Source organism: Bombus vancouverensis, chromosome 1 (assembly GCF_051014615.1).
Source record: "Bombus vancouverensis nearcticus chromosome 1, iyBomVanc1_principal, whole genome shotgun sequence".
Classification (NCBI taxonomy): domain Eukaryota; kingdom Metazoa; phylum Arthropoda; class Insecta; order Hymenoptera; family Apidae; genus Bombus; species Bombus vancouverensis.
Genome location: NC_134911.1, coordinates 23,565,304 through 23,583,801, shown reverse-complemented (window position 1 = coordinate 23,583,801; position 18,498 = coordinate 23,565,304). Strand labels below are relative to the sequence as shown.

At 35.5% G+C, this 18,498-nt stretch overlaps 1 protein-coding gene across 5 annotated transcripts in view; it reads right to left on the bottom strand.

The window, feature by feature from the left end:
- Positions 1-18,498, bottom strand: part of unc-13-4A (BAI1 associated protein 3) — a 123,163-nt gene that overhangs the window by 17,440 nt on the left and 87,225 nt on the right. For all 5 annotated transcript variants that reach the window (XM_033339184.2, XM_033339186.2, XM_033339187.2 and 2 more), the window contains exons 4-11: positions 15,618-15,786; positions 8,701-8,868; positions 7,202-7,268; positions 5,164-5,353; positions 2,864-3,010; positions 2,625-2,669; positions 1,720-1,876; positions 342-545 (exon numbers count right to left, since the gene is read on the bottom strand). In XM_033339184.2, coding sequence (XP_033195075.1) covers positions 342-545; positions 1,720-1,876; positions 2,625-2,669; positions 2,864-3,010; positions 5,164-5,353; positions 7,202-7,268; positions 8,701-8,868; positions 15,618-15,786 — 1,147 coding nt within the window. The remainder of the gene's footprint in view (positions 1-341; positions 546-1,719; positions 1,877-2,624; positions 2,670-2,863; positions 3,011-5,163; positions 5,354-7,201; positions 7,269-8,700; positions 8,869-15,617; positions 15,787-18,498) is intronic.

The window sequence follows — 18,498 nt, the reverse complement described above, 5'->3', positions numbered from 1 at the left end:
AGAAATATATTTTATTTTCGTTATATATAGTACGATCACTATGAAAATTGCTATTATAAAAAATATGTGCTTCATTTTATATCCTTGAACTTAAAGAAGAAAGCTAACCATATATTTTTTATTGCGAATTTCAGCAAATTATTTATAAATATATATTATGGATATTATGAAAATTGTTGCTTTTATAATATTCTTTAAATTTTCTTTAATTTTCGAAACGAAGATAGAATCTCGAGAATTTTTATCAGGAATTTTAGGAACTTTTTTAAATAAATATTTAAATGTTTGTATTTTATAAAGATATAAAAAACAATGTCTATCTGTTTGTTGATGGTACATACTGCTTGTTTGTTCATCTCGTGATTGAGAAAGACCGTGTAAAGTCTCTCCTGCTGTCTGAGCTCTCCCCAGTTGTCTTCTTCGGACGTCCCACGGTCTTCTCTCGTTGATAACCATAGCTTTAATCTAATTCTACCTTGAATTGTGCTTCGTTGCGTTCTGGCCTCTAGTTTGTACCATCGATCCAGCCCCGTGCTTGGAATATCCTGCCAACAAACGATTCTCTTTTGTCTACCCCATGTTAGAATATATAAAAAAAAATCGAACTGCAATTTTAAAATTAACGTCAAGTAAAATTGCTTTGATGATCGATAGATTGTAATAACGATACCTATGCCATTAAATATGGAAACCGGCTATGTAATATCTTTTTTTTTACACAATTTTATACACGTTTCATCGGTGTTCACGTTGCAATGTATTCGTTGCTTTATTCCATTGAGTTTTGGCTATTAAAATTTAGCATGACAGTAACAGCGTTCTATAAAACTGTCAAAACGAAATATGACGCGATTGAAAAACTGGAAAGTGGTGCAGGCGCGGCAGAATTAATGAAAATACATGGTGTTGGAAAAGCCACGATCGCAGACATTAAAAAAATAAAAACGTGATATACAAAATTATCCGAAATACGTAGATTTCTCAGATGCTGGCTGGAACAGTTTCGTTGCCACGAAGACGATAATAATGACGATTTTATGTAAATGAAAGCAGCGAACAAAAGCTATGGTTCAAAGCACAAAAAGAACGTAATTCTATGCGATTACTTGTGTCGAATAAATTACATGACGTAACAGAGAAAAAGCTACGAGATCCATAAGTGTGTAAAGGATTTGCCACTTAATCTTAATTTGTATTTAAATAAATGAAATTTCGTATGAGAAAAGTGATTATTCTGTTATTCGAAAATTCCATTATCCGAGCAATTTTGTCTCGCTATTAGTTCGGATAAGGCATAAGGGAGGCTCTACTCTAACTGTTTTTCTGTATTTAGAGTAACAGTAAATTGTATTTCAATCTAGAAGATTTGTCGATGATAGTTTTAGAGATACAGAAAAGATGTACTTAAAAGAGCTAAACGAAATGATAATATTCATGCGTGTCATCAGTGTTAACGTTAAATAAATTCAATAAATGTTGAATCGTTTGTTTGGTTATGGAAAGAATTTTTCTTCGCAATTATTGATAGAAGAAACGCATTTGATATTTGCGTGTAAGAAACGTAACGTGTCGATTGTACGATCAAAACTACTTTTAACGAGCCTTTAAAATTAACGAACGTAAGGCGAATATTGGGAATGAAATTATGAGTTTTGTAATTCCGTTATTACGAATTACGAAGCGTAATTACGAAACTCGTTAGGTAAATCGATGCAATACCTGAAGCGGAATATTCACGCAGCCAAGAAAATCGTCCTGACCGCCGGATCTCGCGCTCTGCGCGATCTGCTTGAAGAATCTTCCGAGTCCCTTGACGCCGCGTACTTCGTTCAGCTTGCTCACTGCATCGAACACGGAGGACTCGTCGTCGTGGTCCCTGAAACTATGTCTGTCAGGGCAACACAAACACTTTCGACAGAAGGGAGTACGAGAAGGGGAACGAAAGCACACTCAGGAAATCATTGATCTTATTTACTCAACGAACCTTGCTGGTAGTAATGGCAGTAATTAACGAATTGATTTCCATATATATACTGGTGAGATACGTAAGATGATGATGTTTGAAGTATAATGTCAATGGTATTATGAGAAAATGATATTGAATTATTGCCACTTGAAGCAAGATGCGACATAAAGGGAGAAAAATAAAATGAAGAAGAAAAAATAAAATCGAGAAGTAATCGATGGATAATTCGGGCAAAATAGTGTTTTGTTCGTGGTTCAAAATAGGATACGAAATAGAACAAGAAATAGATAAATGGTGGAATAATGGTAGACTCATAAATGAAACAATTTTTTTACAGGAAGGAAAATAGAGTAGGTGAAATGAAATCTGCTCGTAATACGTTTTGCTTTCAACGTGAAAGCATCGGTTTCGAGAATGCATTATGCATTTGACTAAAAATTGGAAGCCACGAGAATCTGCATTTGAAATTTCGAAATTTCAAATTAGGATATTTGCAGATGGCCGTTTGAAATTGCAAATTTACAAACTAACTTTTTTCCAAATTAACTTCTCGAAATCACATTTTAACGAAACAAATTTCATTTCACGCTATTCACAGCTATATCCATATAAAGAAGAAAGGCACCGAATAGCCAACCTGATAAACGACACCACTCACCATATATCCAGGTGCAGAATATCCGTGTTGATGTCGTCGATGTCGCTGAAATGGAAAAGAAAAACGAGAAAATGTTAAACCGTGTGTCACTCTGATCCAATATGAAATTTCACGTAACGTGTTTCTGATCGCTTTCCCGGACTACGGATGAAGCGACAAAGACGTGGAAGTAAAAAGAAGAGAAAAGAAAAGAGAAGAGGAAGAATCGAAGTCCCCGAAGGATACACGGAGTTGCTTACAAACGAAACTTCTCGTTCCATCGTGGACTTAGCGTGTGAGGCTTCACCGACGTCGCGCGTATGAACTTGGCTGGTACCGCGCCGCTCAACGATTCCCGATGCTCGCGTCTGCTCGTATGCTCCTTGCGCTTGAACGACAACCTGAAACTGATTTCCAACGGATACAATAACTTCCACGGATATTTCACGCGCTTCTCTATCTCCTTTCGGGCTTTGCGGCACGCGAGTATGTTCGTTCGAACAGTTAATTTTGCGTGGCAATGAAATTTTCGTTCCTTTGGTTGGGTTGTGCCTTGTAACTTGTTACAGATTGTGCGAGAAATCAAAATCTGTGCGCGGTGTATTAAATAAAATTCCGTATTTTTATTTCGGTTCTATATTTTAGATTTGTCTTGAAGAAATATTTACGTCGAAGTTACTTTGTACACGCACATATCAAATATTACAAACTCTGTACCCGTGTGAACTTATTTCCAACTTAAACGCCAAAACTTCTGTAATGCAAGAATTTCGTTTAAATTACCTGCCATTACCGTGCCAATTGCCACGAGACATTACACTTAACCGGATTAGCTCAAACAACATTTTCAAGCAAATTGAATTCTACCGTTCGTTCCTGCTACTAAATCTACCCTCGTGTTCGTAAAAACATTCCTCACATTTTCTTCAGTCGTTCCCTCGCCAGCTTCTCCACGTTCGGCATGGCTGTCTTCTGGCACTCGATTTTTCGAACGACTCGACGAGAAGCACGTGGTCTCGTTTCGCGCGTCGTCGCGATACCACTGAGAATTAATCGCGTTGCTGCCTGCACGAGGAGACAATGCCGACGAGATAGAGCCGCGAGACGTTCGATTCTCAATGCACCGCGGCCTTATTCCGCTGCGAAAGCGTTGCCAACAGAACTTGCCGCATCCGGCAACCGTTCATTGTTATCGCGACTCATTGTGGAAATGTCACTCGATTGCTCGTCTGGAGTAGGTCTGTGTCTGCTCTAACTGCTTCGAACGATCGATCGAACGTCTTGCTTCGGATTAATCGATGATTTGTAGCAAATTGATTGCACTTTTCTTTATTGAAGAGGAATTTGTTCTTGTTGGTCGTAATTTACGGTAGAAAATAATTGAAGTTTCAATCTACGCGGAATAACGAGGATCGTACGGATCAGATTATTCGATAGAAACACCGATCTACGTTTCTATAGTTATCGGTTCCATTGTTTCAAAGATTCCTTTCCTATCGTGGATGAAGCGTCGATATCGGAAAAGGTAATGACTAAGAATAAGAAGTATCGAGGCTTTGATTTAAGCTTTAAAACGTTGGAATGTTCGAGAAATGAGGATTAATTAAAGAACGTTTGAAACGTTTTCTAATAATCCTTTATCTGGGTTTTAATCAGCAGGTTTACCCTCTCAAGTACTTCCAAGTTCCATTCTAGGTATAATGATTTTAATGGAATCAGGATAGCGATTTCATTTTTATTTGCTTCTATGGAAAATTTGTATTCTACAGCTATATACTACACAGGTATCATTGGAACTACCGACGAAAAAAGAATTGAATCGTCGAATCGTCTATAGGACAGAAGTTTTTATTCAGCCATTATTACATACAATTAAACAGAGATACACGTATCGAGCAATCAATTTCTGCTGGGCGCTATCGAATCTGGATTAAATAAAATTCCCAACATGGTAACAGTTACCTTTGATAAATCTCGACGTTTCCTATTACAACTTTTGATCCTCTGGACCTGTTCTAGCCATTTAAAATTCGATATTTCACAGATTCTTTATTTTCAACTTCAACAGTTTCAACGCTAAATAGAATTACTATTAATAGAATATCGAACGTTTTCCAATAAGCATGATTAAAAAGAGCTACGATACGCTTCAAGGTTAAGCACGATATTTTGAATATTCGATAAATCATGCAAATCGACCAGACTGCGGATTACGCGCATCCCCGCTAAGAGTGTGCACGGAAATTCATAGAAAAAACGTTTGAAGTAATATGAATTCGAAGTAATTATTGCACGTCGATCTTTAAAGCTCAATTTAATCGGCTCGTAATATATCATTGATTTATCCCCAATTTTCTAATCAGAATATATCCTGTCGAAAATAAGCAAGTGTTTGGATACTTTTGAGCCTACTTTTTCGTATTACGCGCATTCTGGATATTTGTACACTTTCGAATTTCTTAAAAATTTTCTACGCCTTCAAATCATTTATGAGAGTATAAATATCCGCGGTCTATCGATCGCTCGATGCAACCAAGGGTACGTCGATGTGTCGACTTACCTATGGTGTTTCCGTAATTTCTCGTGATGAGAATTCTCGGTTTCACCACCGTCGGAAAGGGCACGGGTCGCTTGTCTCGGAGATGCTGGCGGTGTGTGGGGTGAGTGCGCAGTTAAATTCGTTTGCGGACTCAACGGTGCACCTGTATTACCCGGTTGAATTCCTAACATGCAGTAAGGGTCGCTGAATCCTGGAGGACATATATAGAATCTTGTTCAGACTAACACACCTCTGGCAAACACTCAAATCTAACGACTTCCGTAATTGGAAAAAACATTTTGGATTTGAACGGAGGGACTATATGCTTTAGAGGTTTTGTATTTTTTCACGACCCTCTTCTCGTATATATGTTTCTCTTAAGTATAGGAAATAAAATAAGACGATGCGTAAAAGTATGGAATTTTTATTATCTCGATGATATAGATGTTTTTTGTAACGCGACGAAGAGATAATTAATTAGAGCAAATTTTCATTTAAGAAAGGATGGTACACGATTGAGAAATATTACTTGTTTCGTGATTATTTTGCAGATATTTCTGTGGTACACGGATATACACATAGAATGCAGCGTAAAAATATTTCGATATTTTCGTCGATATATATGTTTTTTCAGTGACGCGGTGTAGACTCCAGACAGAATAAACAAAGGAACGTCCTAGATTTAGACAGAAAAAATATACGATCGTGGAAAAATTTTAATTATTTCGCCATACGTCTTTTATATCTTACAATGTGTACGTTGTTTTGTACAGACATATAAAATTCTTCATAATGGATTCTCTTTTTTTTTCTTTTTTAATAAAAATATGTCCTGTTGAACGATACAATACACCGACTTTTAAGTTGTAGCCGTTTCGCTCAACTCTCTGCGGTGTTTTGTAGAGCGGAATGAGCAAGGTTTACTCCATTTTTTCGAGAGTTACCTTAAGTTGTTGCAGCAGTTTCGAGATAGATCTTTTATAGAGAAAGTTTACGAGAATAGGGCTGTATCCTTTATGACGAAGTACTTGGATGCTTTATCTTTATTGGATCTTATCCTCGTACTCTTTAGATATCAGAATCTACGCGCCTTTGTACATTTCAAAGAATGTAACTAGCACGATGCGAAATTGTGTGTGTATTATTCAATATGCACTCTAGTCTACGAACTATCTCAATTTATTGGAAACATCTGTAAGAAACATTTTTATGGACGTATAATATAAACCGAGGATTATTTTTTGAGAATTTTCAAGCATTTTTCAGCGGTTTTCAGTACTTTTCAGAATTTGTCAGCATTTAAAAATTGCAGTTTGAATTTCTTTCTCAGCTGCTGTACACAATATTAGTCATCCTGCATTATACAAATTTGGCAGAAATGTTTATTCTTACTTATGAAACTGGGCTGCGGATTTTTATGCATTTATGAGAAATTTAAACGTACAGAAATGCACGGAATAAACACGACATCCAAAGATACATAAAATATTCAAAGTAGAATAACTAAAATGCTTTAAAACTTATTTTGATATTCAATAAGCGAAATAAATTTAAATTCCATTTCTTACAGTTAGGTTCGTAAAAATATGAATTTCCACGAATATCCGCAATCTATTAAAAACTTTAATAACGATTATGACGACGATAGTAGAATAACTACACGTTATTCTATTATTAAACACGAATAACAGAGACATTTCGACACGATTGGAATATAAAAGATGCATTTAATTTCCGTAAGATGATGTATCGCGCGGTATCGATCATTTTCAGTGATCGAGATAAATTTTGAAGTCTTGCAGACTGTCTTCGCAATTATTCAATCCGTTATCGTGCAAAAGGGCTTGAAATATTGAGAAGTAACGTCGAGAACCGAAAGATGCATCGCTTTTCGTCCTGTTCCCACGTCAAAATTTATGACATCGGTGACTACGGCCGGATTATGTATGCATGTAATTCGATGGAAAATTCATTTGCGTTTCACTAGACTCGTTAAACTTCTACGGGCGTTACGTGGTGCTGCATAATTAAACGCGAAACGCGCTAAATAAATGCTTACCGTTCGCGTCCTTCGCTTCTAGTCCCTCTGCTTCCACAACTACCACGCTTAGGACAACTATTGGTGGCTGAAAAGTTTAACAACCGTTTCAAAAAATAATTAATCATTTTTTTACCGACTAAAGAAGTTTACGCGATTTTCATGGTATACGTGTATCGGAGTAAAATTTATGAGAATAATTTTACGACGATCGATCAGAGGCATAAATTGAATGCATTTTATTTGGATACCGAACATAATATAGCAAATATACGATTGTGACTGTAAACGGATCGTAATGTTTCATTCTTATCGTGTGTTTTAATTTCAATGTAAAATGAATTATATTTCCGATATAATACCATTTTTTTATGTATTTTAATCACGAAGCTATTTGTTTCATTATTAAAAACAGCTGGAGACTGAATCGATTGGAATTATATTATTTAGCCGACGATAAAACATGGAGAAACGGGACAGTAATTGTTCCAGTGGTGTTTCTTATTAATTTTCTTTATCCGGCTTCAATGCTGTTTCGTATCGTCGGCCAAGAACAAAATCGTTTTACGGGGCTTTGTTTTTCATTTTCTGTATAAATGTAATAAAGCTTTGTTTCAGTAATTGCTTGCTTTGTAACGGTACTGCGTTATGCTTGCGTATACCGCGTCGTTTTTAAATAACGTTTCATAACGCGACGAGCCGTGCGACAAGACTCGAATCGAACTTTCTGCCCGAATATATGTTTCAGTAACCGCGTATTATTGCTTTTATTTCAAATGCGCAATTTCCACTGTGATATTATTTACAAAGCACGCCGCTTCTTTTCATCTTCGTTATCGAATTCGTCCAATCCCATTACTCGAATTAAATAAGACAAAACGACAACTGATACGTACTTCAAAAAATATAAAAAGATATTGTATATTTACAGAGCATTTGAACAGTCGGTCAACTATTCGACACCTTAATATGAGCTACGATGTTTAACGAGACCATCCTCGGCAATAATCGTACGTTTAAGACTAAATATTAGGTCGTCCGAAAAGTTTCTTTCGTTTTATAAGGAAATAACGAATGCACAACATGTTCCGTTTTATATTATTTTATCGAATTACCTACAATTCATTTTGTTCTATCAAGAATGACATTACAACGTCCAGACAGATTAGGTTTCATGTATGTATAATGATGCGTAGTTGTAAAAGACGTGTCTGCAGAAGAAAGACGCTTTTCGGACAACCTAATGCTGTAATGTATATTCATGCTGTATACCAATCTTTCACTAAGTGCACGTTCGCGATAAATGTCTCGTAACTTTTATATACATTTTCGTATTGGTTTCAAATTTCGCTGTTACAATCGCTACAGTTGTATGCCACTACAGCGTCAACGAAATTCCAGGAAGTTTCATATGATGCAGATAATATATTCATAAAAATATTGTGCGGCAGATGTTTGAATACTCTGGCGAGCCATCACACGTACGATCGAATAATAAGAAAGAACACGATGAAACGTACCTTCTCTTCCGATGCGATGTTCAGATATCGTCGATGTTGATCCGGCGGAACCCCAAAAGCTTCTTGCGCATACCTATAAAGATCTTCCTTGTAGTGCGCGTATTGTCCCGTGCTAGCGCCCACAGTGTTGGCGATCGTGTAGAGGACTTCTATGTACAACTGTTCCAACTGAAACAATGTTTTTAAACGCGTATTGTATTCGTTGGAAACAGTTCGTCCCACGACAAACTGTAGTTGAATGTTCAACCGCGTTTTTCGTTATCAATTTGACGCGCTCGCTTTCGAGAGGCGTCAAATTGATAACATCCCCGTTTCACATCCCTTCGAGGAAACTTTAAAACGAGATTTCTCTTTGTTTCAGCCGCTGATGAAAACACGCTGAAGCATTAAGGTACAACAAAGACTCGTGTATCTTTATCTTTTTTAACTTTTCTTCGTTCGTTTCTTTGATACCAAGCCGTTCCTTTGTTTCCCTTGGTTTTCAGATTTCAAGCGACGAGAAAAGTTTAAACAGACGCGGTGATTTATTATTTAAGAGCAGAAATGTACAACGGCGGCACAGTTGCGAGACTTTGAAGTTTTAAATACTCGTTTCGCAATTATAGTTTATATTGCACGGAGAATTCAGATTTAATTGGCCACTTGGATTCGATATTGTCTCGATTCTTAGAACGCACTTTTTCAATGTTATCCCATTTCCTCTCCAAAGTGTCGTAATATCATTGTCAAATAAGTTAATCGATAAAACCTATTTTTGCGCATAAAAATTATTTAAACGAAGAGTTTGTTATTTTGCTTAACGTTAGTTTACAACTATATCAGTTTACAAAATGTAATGAATACCTTTATAATAGTATCTCTGGAATATTTCTGTAATAGTATATCAGAATACTAAATTCTTTTTCTAAAGTTACGAAAAATTAACGTTTTACCGATAAGTTCATTGATAATAAAGTAGCAAATTACTCCATTGTCGAAAACTTACGAAAATTGTAATGGAATGTCACAAATTCCCACATTATCCCAGCTATTACGCGGGGTAATACGTTTAACGATAAGCGATAATTGGACAAGATTTCCGAGTAATTTTTCAACCAGAAATATTTCATTCCTTCAACGAGTGCTTCCAGTCGACTTCATTCAATCACGCTGGTGTAAGTGAAATTCATCGAGGTCTGACCAAGCTGCAAGATAAATAGCACAGCGAGAGCTCTCTGAAACCTCTCTTCCATGAGAATTTCCTTTTTGGCGGTCCTCAATTTATGGTAATCAAAACCGCTATGTAGCTGTACACGCCAGTTCAAGAGTGGCTACTTTTTAACAAACCATTTTTTTTTTTTTGTTATTTTTCCTCAACCAACAGTGTCCGTAAAAAAGACAGGCGAAACAACGTACGAAAAAAAGAGAAAAGTTTAAAAAATAAAGTTACAAGAGTATGCGAACGCAAGATAGAATACGTGTTAATGATTCCGGATCATCTGGCCATTAACGGTGTATTCTACTGCGCGTTAACGTTTGCGTGTATTACGAACGACGCTCGAAAGAAGACCAATCGCTTTACCTAAACAAAGTACGAAATATTTAATAGGCACATGAATAATTACAGTGCGATGTGCATTATTCGATATTGCATAATACGATTATGGTGCAAGTTTAAAGTTAAGTTTAATAAATTATCGTAGCCTTCGTTATTAACGAAATGTGATAATATCGAGCGAAATGTGTTTACGTAATAATATTAACCAAAGCTGAAAGCACAAAATACGAGTAGACGAAGAAAGAAAAATTGATTGCAAATCCCCAAAATTCGCTCTTTGTCGTTATCGATCTGATGCAACGCGTGAAAGAGTGAAAAGGCTAATCATAAAATATAAAAATATAATAACCGATATGGATATTGGCTAAAACGACTAGTCCGAGTTTCGGAGAACCCGATTTGTATGTTTTATACAAAACTCGAAACTTGAAATGTCGACGAGAGTTTCACGAATTCTGTTTGTTACACAATCTGGTGTACAAGGAGATTAATTAAGTATAATTTTGTTGGAAGTTGATTGGTGAAATAAGATTTCTACTTTAAAGCTGCAGCGTAATTTTACGACTGAGAATATAACTTTTAAAAGTTTCGACGGAAATCTGGTGCCGGAGGTAAATAACGAGTTACCTGGAAGATTTATTTGTAGAAAGGTGGAGAAAATTTTACAGCTAACGATTAAGGAGCAGGCTAAGTTAAAAAGAGATAATTAGATACAGCTTCGTAACCGTAACAAAAAAACTTTAAGGTCGATGATTTATTCGTCCATGGACCTGGCTCGTACTGAAAAGTATGACGTTGTTATTATTCGCTTTAAATTGTTTTATCTTCAACGTGAAAACTGTTTTGCTCGTGTATCTCATAGCGGAACAATTTTCAAATTCAATGCATCAGCGAATGTTATTTTTTATTCAGTTTCAGGATTAAATACGCGCTTTTACCTGTTGAATCCTCTTGAATATACTAAAAATATTAGTAGTTGTAACATAGCGCTACGAGGATTAGCTTCAAATATTTGAGATATGATCTATATTTTTTTTTTTAATAGAAATTATTGTAATTGATCGAAACTTCATTAAAATACCTACTTGTGTGCTACTTACTCCTTCGTAACGTTTCTTAACAGTTTGTAAAGGATTTCCGTCTAAGAACGAGATGAAAACGAATTAAACAACTTACGTTCAAAACAGGATTCAAAGTTTAACTGCGAATCGTTACGAGCTCTTGGCAAAATATTATTTCTACGTTAAAATCCCGACTTATCTCGAGGAGAATTTGTATAAAATACGCTTGATCCCAATGGATCGGTCGCATCCGTTGAAAGATATTTCCTTTCTTCACCACGGTATATCATTTTTCGTTCGTGTAATTCGCTTCGTCGTTGCAGCGTATCGGTGGTTCGACGGAAAGGAACGTGTAACGCGATTTCATTGGAAATAATAAGCGGAAAGCGATCGCGTTTTCAGTTCCTAACGAAGTGGAAAAAAGAGAAATCGGCGTTGCAAGCGGCGTAAAGCGTACTGAGAGGAAAAGGCTGTGCGACGATCCGAACAATTTGATGGAATCCTTTCGAGCCACTCGACGAAACGCGAACGCCATTATTCTTTCCGTGGTGCGCTTCTTGTTACTCATTTCCTTCCGGATAAATGACGACGCTGCGATCGTTTGCTTTACGAGGGATCTCTTTACGAGGCCGGAAAGACGTGGAATCGAGCGTGAAAAATTGCTTCAATCGCATTCAGTTCTAACAACCTTTGAATTGCGTTATTTATCTGTGTGATATATTACACAAGGATATATATTCAAGATAGATTTCACGAATCAATAAGTTTTCAATAATGTGAATGATTTAGATATTCTATATCATATATAACATTGTCAGGAGGAATTATGCAAATACAACATAGTGCTTCGCAAAAATGAAATGCTATGCCGTGGTATATTTCAATTTATCGCGGCGAAATATATCAAGTTCGCGTGACAGTCAACGTGTTAACGAGTTAAAACTTTTTTGATAGCTTTAAAAACGACACGGGTCATTTAATAATTCCATGTAAAATGCCAGAAATCTGATTATTGAAACTTTGTATTAAATTTTTATATCGTTTGGGATATTGGATCGAAAGAAGATATTTATAATAATAAAAATCGGTTTGACGATCGCACGAGTAGAACGAGAAAGTTCGGTGCTAAAAGTTTCGAAACCCGTAAACACGAAGTTAATGAAAAATTAATTGTCGTAGTTCGGAGCATGGGAGTTCTGATTTTGAAAGGTCACGCTTGAAAGACTTTGCTTTCAAAAAATTAAGGATAAAAAGGATAACTGTTTGGATTTCAAGTGAAAAGTAACGTTTTAAAAGGATTCTAAACGTGCGGTGGTACATAATCCCAAAGTAAAAATTTCGTGGAACGTTCTTCGCTCGCGAAAACGGAAAATATTTCTGAAATATAATTTTTCTGTACCAGCGAATGCAGAAGCGAATCCTGCAGGTGCAGAATATCTAATATAGTCCACCGGTTTATCGTGTCACGAAGTTGCGTTTGAGTTTGAATTTCTCTCGCACAGTGGCCCAGGGAACGTTCATCTGGAGTTCCATAATCCACCTACACGCTGGCATTGTCCACTTTGTGAAAAGCAGATCGCAAATACGACGTGTCCAGTGAGAAAGGAATATCAAGAGTATTACTCTCAAGGATATTCTACAGGTTTTTGTACAAATTTCCTATGCTGCTTTATGATGTACATATATACATATACATATAAGAAAAGTAAAATCATAAGGGTTTTACTGAAAAGATTGTAAGAACAATGAAAAACGCGAATAGCGAAATAAATGAATAATAAACAAGTCAATGATTGCGATTAATAAAAATGAGAATGAAACTATAAGAAACGTATATTTATGAAGACTTTAGTGAAACGATTAGATATAGGAACGATATAAAATGTAAATGGAAAATGATTGAATAATAAATAGATCCATGAAATCTACGGTTTGCATTGGCAACTTTGTGCGGTTGCATATAAATGCGGAATTAATATTGCATTTGTCAAATAAATTCAATCGGATTGATCGATCGATATTATAAATAGGTTGTCACAGAGGCGAACAACACTGTATTCACCGTTTTCTGCAAATCGCCGATTTTAATGTTAATGAAAAAAGAGGAAGAGAATAGGATTAATTTGCATAAACCGAGCGAAACCAAAATCTGACCCCTTAATGATATAACAATATGATTCATATTCGTACAATGTTTTAAATTAAATGAATTTCGATTAATTCAAATTAATTCAGTGAAAACAAGGATAACGCAGGAACGATAAAAATAGAAAGGATTATCTCAACCAGTTAATGGACATTCTGATTGAGGATTGTCGTGTCTGTTGCCGGTATCTTGTGCGAAATATCGAGATTTCTTGGAAGTGCAATCATGAAATTGCGGATCGCTGGTGGGATAAACAAATGTTAAACAGGCGATATCGTTAAAGCGGCTGTCCGTCATTTCGATTGACCAGCACGCATAATATTTCAAAGGAAATATAATTACCGAGTTGCATGCGATTTGCGCATACCGTAACCACCATGATAGATGACAAAATGCATCACTATGCGAACGTTGCGAACAAAGTGGTATACTCGCGATAGTAAGTAAAAGTATAGCAAGTAAAATGGAGGAACAGCTATTTTCTTGAAGTATATAAAGGCTCGATCGTGATTGTTAGTATTATATTTCACAATTTAAGATCTTGGGGGGATTACATACTGATAGTTACGCACGCAAAGATTTAATTTGTAAGAAAATATAGGATTTGGTTAACAGCTAGCTATGATTAAAGTCTAAATTTGTACCGAGGGAATTGAAGACAATTAATATTAAAATAATATTTAACGAAAGAGGGAAAAATAACCTTGTGTATCCATATATTGAAAAATTACTAATTGGTTATTTTAATTATTCCGGTAGTTTCAATGATAACAGTAAAATGAAATTGCAAATTGAGGTACAGAAAATTAAAGGACCGGAATGGTTGATCGATCGAACGTTTCATTTTGTAAAGTGTACATACTCGTTCTTTTTCCCATTCTCTGGCTACGCATTCGAAGAAATTTCATACAGAAATTTATAGAAGAAGTTTGTAACAGTTTATATAAAAGATTGGAGGTTTCTTTCTTTCGTTACGTCTCGCGATAAAATTGTATTAGTCTGGTTATGATCGAGTCTCGAAGAAAAGAAAGTCTTTGAGAAAACAAAAATCGAATTTTCTACTTTTCTTTTCTATCAAAATAAAACGCTATCGCATGAAACGTCACGAAAACAAGACTTCCGATCACGATATCGACTTTGTTATCAAAATAAGCAAAATTATCAAAATGACGTGTGTTCGTTGTACGTGTAAAAATTGTTTAGAGATCAAATATTACACGTTTCTAATTTTTAATGGATCTACCTTACTCCGTATGCATATGGATTTATACACAAGATTGTGTTTTGACACGTTACCATGTTTTCATGTTCCTCGTCGCATGGTTAACTTCAAGCACGAAAGTGTATTGTTTAAAGTGTGATTAAATTCGACGCGCAGCTGCTTGCATTACGTCGACTGAAAGCAGTTAACAACTCTATCTCGCGTTTAAACGATAGCGAATGGTTAGAAGCTTTTGCATTCACCAAAACAGGCCATATAGCGCGTCACTTTCATATTGCTGACACTACGGCGAAAACCGGAAACTTACACTCGTTATGTTTCGTCTGGTAAACTTGCAGAATTACGGACAACGCGGCCTACTCTAAAACAGAGGATAAACTTGTCCTTTCTTTAAACGTTGCTCTCTGTGCTTAACTTTTCCTTTTCATTCTCACGATTGCAGTTTTAACAAAGTAAACACGCTTCTAAGAAAAATCATTCCAATATTTTTTAATAATTGCAATGTGTTGATTCTTTTAAATCTTCTTTATATATCCACGTATAAAACTGTGGTGGTTTAAATTGAAGATTAACACGTTGATTGTCACGACGGTCATCGGTATCATCGGTTAGGGCGATTAAAGGAAGATAAATTTCTTGAAGTGGAAAGTTTCCAACATTGTCAGCGACTTATATAACACTTTCAGAGAAAAATTGCGCGATTTCGTAAAAGTTAAATGCTATGATTAAGATACGGCTCTCATGGCAAAGTATATAAAATTCACGCGGCAATCAACGTGTTAAATTATTTATTATTTTTCTGTTAATTTATACAGATTCATTTCTGACTTACTTCCAACGAATTTAATTGATTTCGCATATTTAATTTAATTTCTTTCTACTAAAACTTAATCTAATTTACTTCCGACTTAGGATTAATGAAATAACCATTATTTGTAAGAGAGAGCTCACCTCTTTTTTGGTGAAACGATAAGTTTGCGTCAAGCTGGTGTCTCTGGACGGGGGAGGCGGTTCCTTGGCCCTGGCCTCTACTTCTTGAAGGACCATGAGCCTTCGATTTTCCTGTCTCCAAGATAACGCGGTGAAACTTTCGAAGAAAGAGCCGTCTGTCTCTTGAACCCTGCAAGATCAATTACGTTTCATTCTCGTCACTTGTTGCTTCTTCGTTGCGTATCATAACGTATATAGATAGAGTGTCTGACAAAAAGTTGATGCTACCGAAAATACTTAAATTTTTTCCCGAGCTTTAGTGGAAATTTATAGCGATTCTTTCTAATGATATAATAGTTATGGCGTGTCTTTCGAAACTTATATGGAATAATCTGTCAAATCGTTTGCTACGTTATTTCAGATTCAGATACGTCTTTCGATCCAAATAAACTTATTAACAAAATATATACATATATATTTATCAAATCATCAAAATATCCACGATAATTACTGCTATTTTCAAGGATCTTCAAGTTATTATTTTTAATTATATAATGATGTAATGTACGATAATACCTCAAATTCGTTAAATACTTTAAAAAATGATTAATATGAAATTTAAAAATCCGAGACATTATAACACCTAAAGAGAAAACACACCACTAACACCTTACTAAAGAAATAAAATAGACAAACTCGAAGATGGCATCCCGCTGAGGGAAGCCATGAACATGTTATTTAGCAATTAAGCTAGAAAAATTTACCGAATGTCCAGCTGGACAAATTGTAAAGTACAAATTAAATAGTAAAGAAAATTATGGAATATAAAATTATAAAGAAATATTATAAGGACAAAGAATTATGTGTCGATGATTTTGCGAGAAACAACGAGTGCTGCTTTCAAGTTTCAATGAAAAGTCGACAATGATCGCGGTGATCGTTCAAGGAGAATTCGATGCCTAATCATCGCAGTCGCATGCACGTATTTCCGTTCGTTTTTTCCTCGCACTTACGTGTGCGCTGAGTTTTGCGTCGTTGCAGTAATATCGATCAGTCGAGGTGTTCCATGTTTTTTTTCGCCTTCTCTTTTCGCACTGTGCCTTTTTTTAATCAATGTACGGCGCTTCGTGTGAACGAGGACGACGCAACGAAACACGTTGCAATTTGAAAATTGCCATTTTGAAAGGCATCCGTGATTCTCGGTGAAAATTTCTCTGGAAATTGAACTTCCTTTTCGTTAGCGGAAGTACAAATCGTAAACGACGTATCTGATTTGCTTCTTTCAGAATACCGATACACGTATTTGCGTCTCATGTGCAAATATTTGTGGAAATTCGTATTAAAATCATAAAATCATAAAATACAAAATTGTCTCAGCTACTAAATATTATACTTTCGATATTTCCTATATTTTCTACACATTATATGCATCTCATGGATGTTTGTATTTTCAAATTTTCCACAAATGCGTAAAAATCCGTAGTCTGATAATAACGTACTTTTTATCCTTTGTATAAATTATTTATTGGAGAATTTTTATTCGTAATGAATTGAAGTGACACAAAAATCTGCTGCTTATTTCTTTTGTTCTTTTCATTTGTTACGAGTTCCAGTCGAATAAAACGTAACTGAACTAGATTTTAAAGTAGGAACTTTAAAAATCTTCTCCGATAAAGAATTAGTAGATTGTAGTGGTTTAATGCATTTTTTAAAGACCAAGCATGGTTATGATACTTCCGAGGCTCATACACAATGCACATATATACATACTACATGTCACATAAGGTAAAAACACATCGAAGAAAGCGATCATTTCCACGATGGATATTTTATCGATCATGTATACATTACGATACAAATTTATTAAATTGTGATAATAGTATGGGATAATATTAAACGATTTTAATTCGTCTCGTAGGCAATAATTAAATGATACCTAATTTTATCCTCGATAAAGCTATCGTATCGTACCTAATGGTCTAGTCACTGCATTGGAAGGGTTAGTTCGTGTGTTTCACACATTTCGAGCTAATAGCAGAATCTCCCGTAAAGTCAACAGGTGTGGCGTTAATTTTCGTATTCCATTAACGCTGAATTTAAATCTCGCTTCCGGCGTACGCTTGATATTTTAAATTTATGCATGCGTTCTATGCACTTCGCAATTTTTCATACAATTTTAACATTTTTCTCAATTTTTGTCATAAAGCATACATCGCTTATTTTACTCTCGTCGATATAATTTCGTCCGCGATTTTTCGATTATACGAATAAAATGTCAAATCAACTCATAAGAAGTGTAATTCTTTCGTTATTAAATGAAAATAATTTCATTTCTCTGAAATCCTAAAATTATTTTCCACCAAGTTTCTGCCAAGTTTTCCATTCCACTTTTATAAAACTCTTATCGTAACGTGTTCCATTGTTTCTTTTAACGATAATATATATCTTATATTAGATATATATAAATATAATAAGTTCTTCGTTCTCTTTTTCGCAAAACTCTTATTGTTATATCTTCCATTGTTTCAAACTGAGTTCTGAAGTATCACGATATTTATCGTATATTACACAATCTAATATATTTATTCATGCAAGGTAACAGTTTGTCGTCCCTTCAAACTCGACCATGATTGTATTTTCACAGATGTCGTTTCAAAATATCAAAAATTCCCCGAAACTGTAATACAGGGATTATTCGACGCAATAATCCACGAAAAGGGGGCAAAGAATAGCTTTCTTAGGAACAATAAAGCGTCCCCATTGAGCGACACCGGTTGGGCGGTTGAACAGAGGGATGCGAAGGGATCCGGAGAAAATAGCGAAATGAAAAATATGCAGATGAAAGTACGTTAAGCGAGCGTGTATTTGACGCGTCTGAAGGATCTGCGGGTCGTCTCGGATC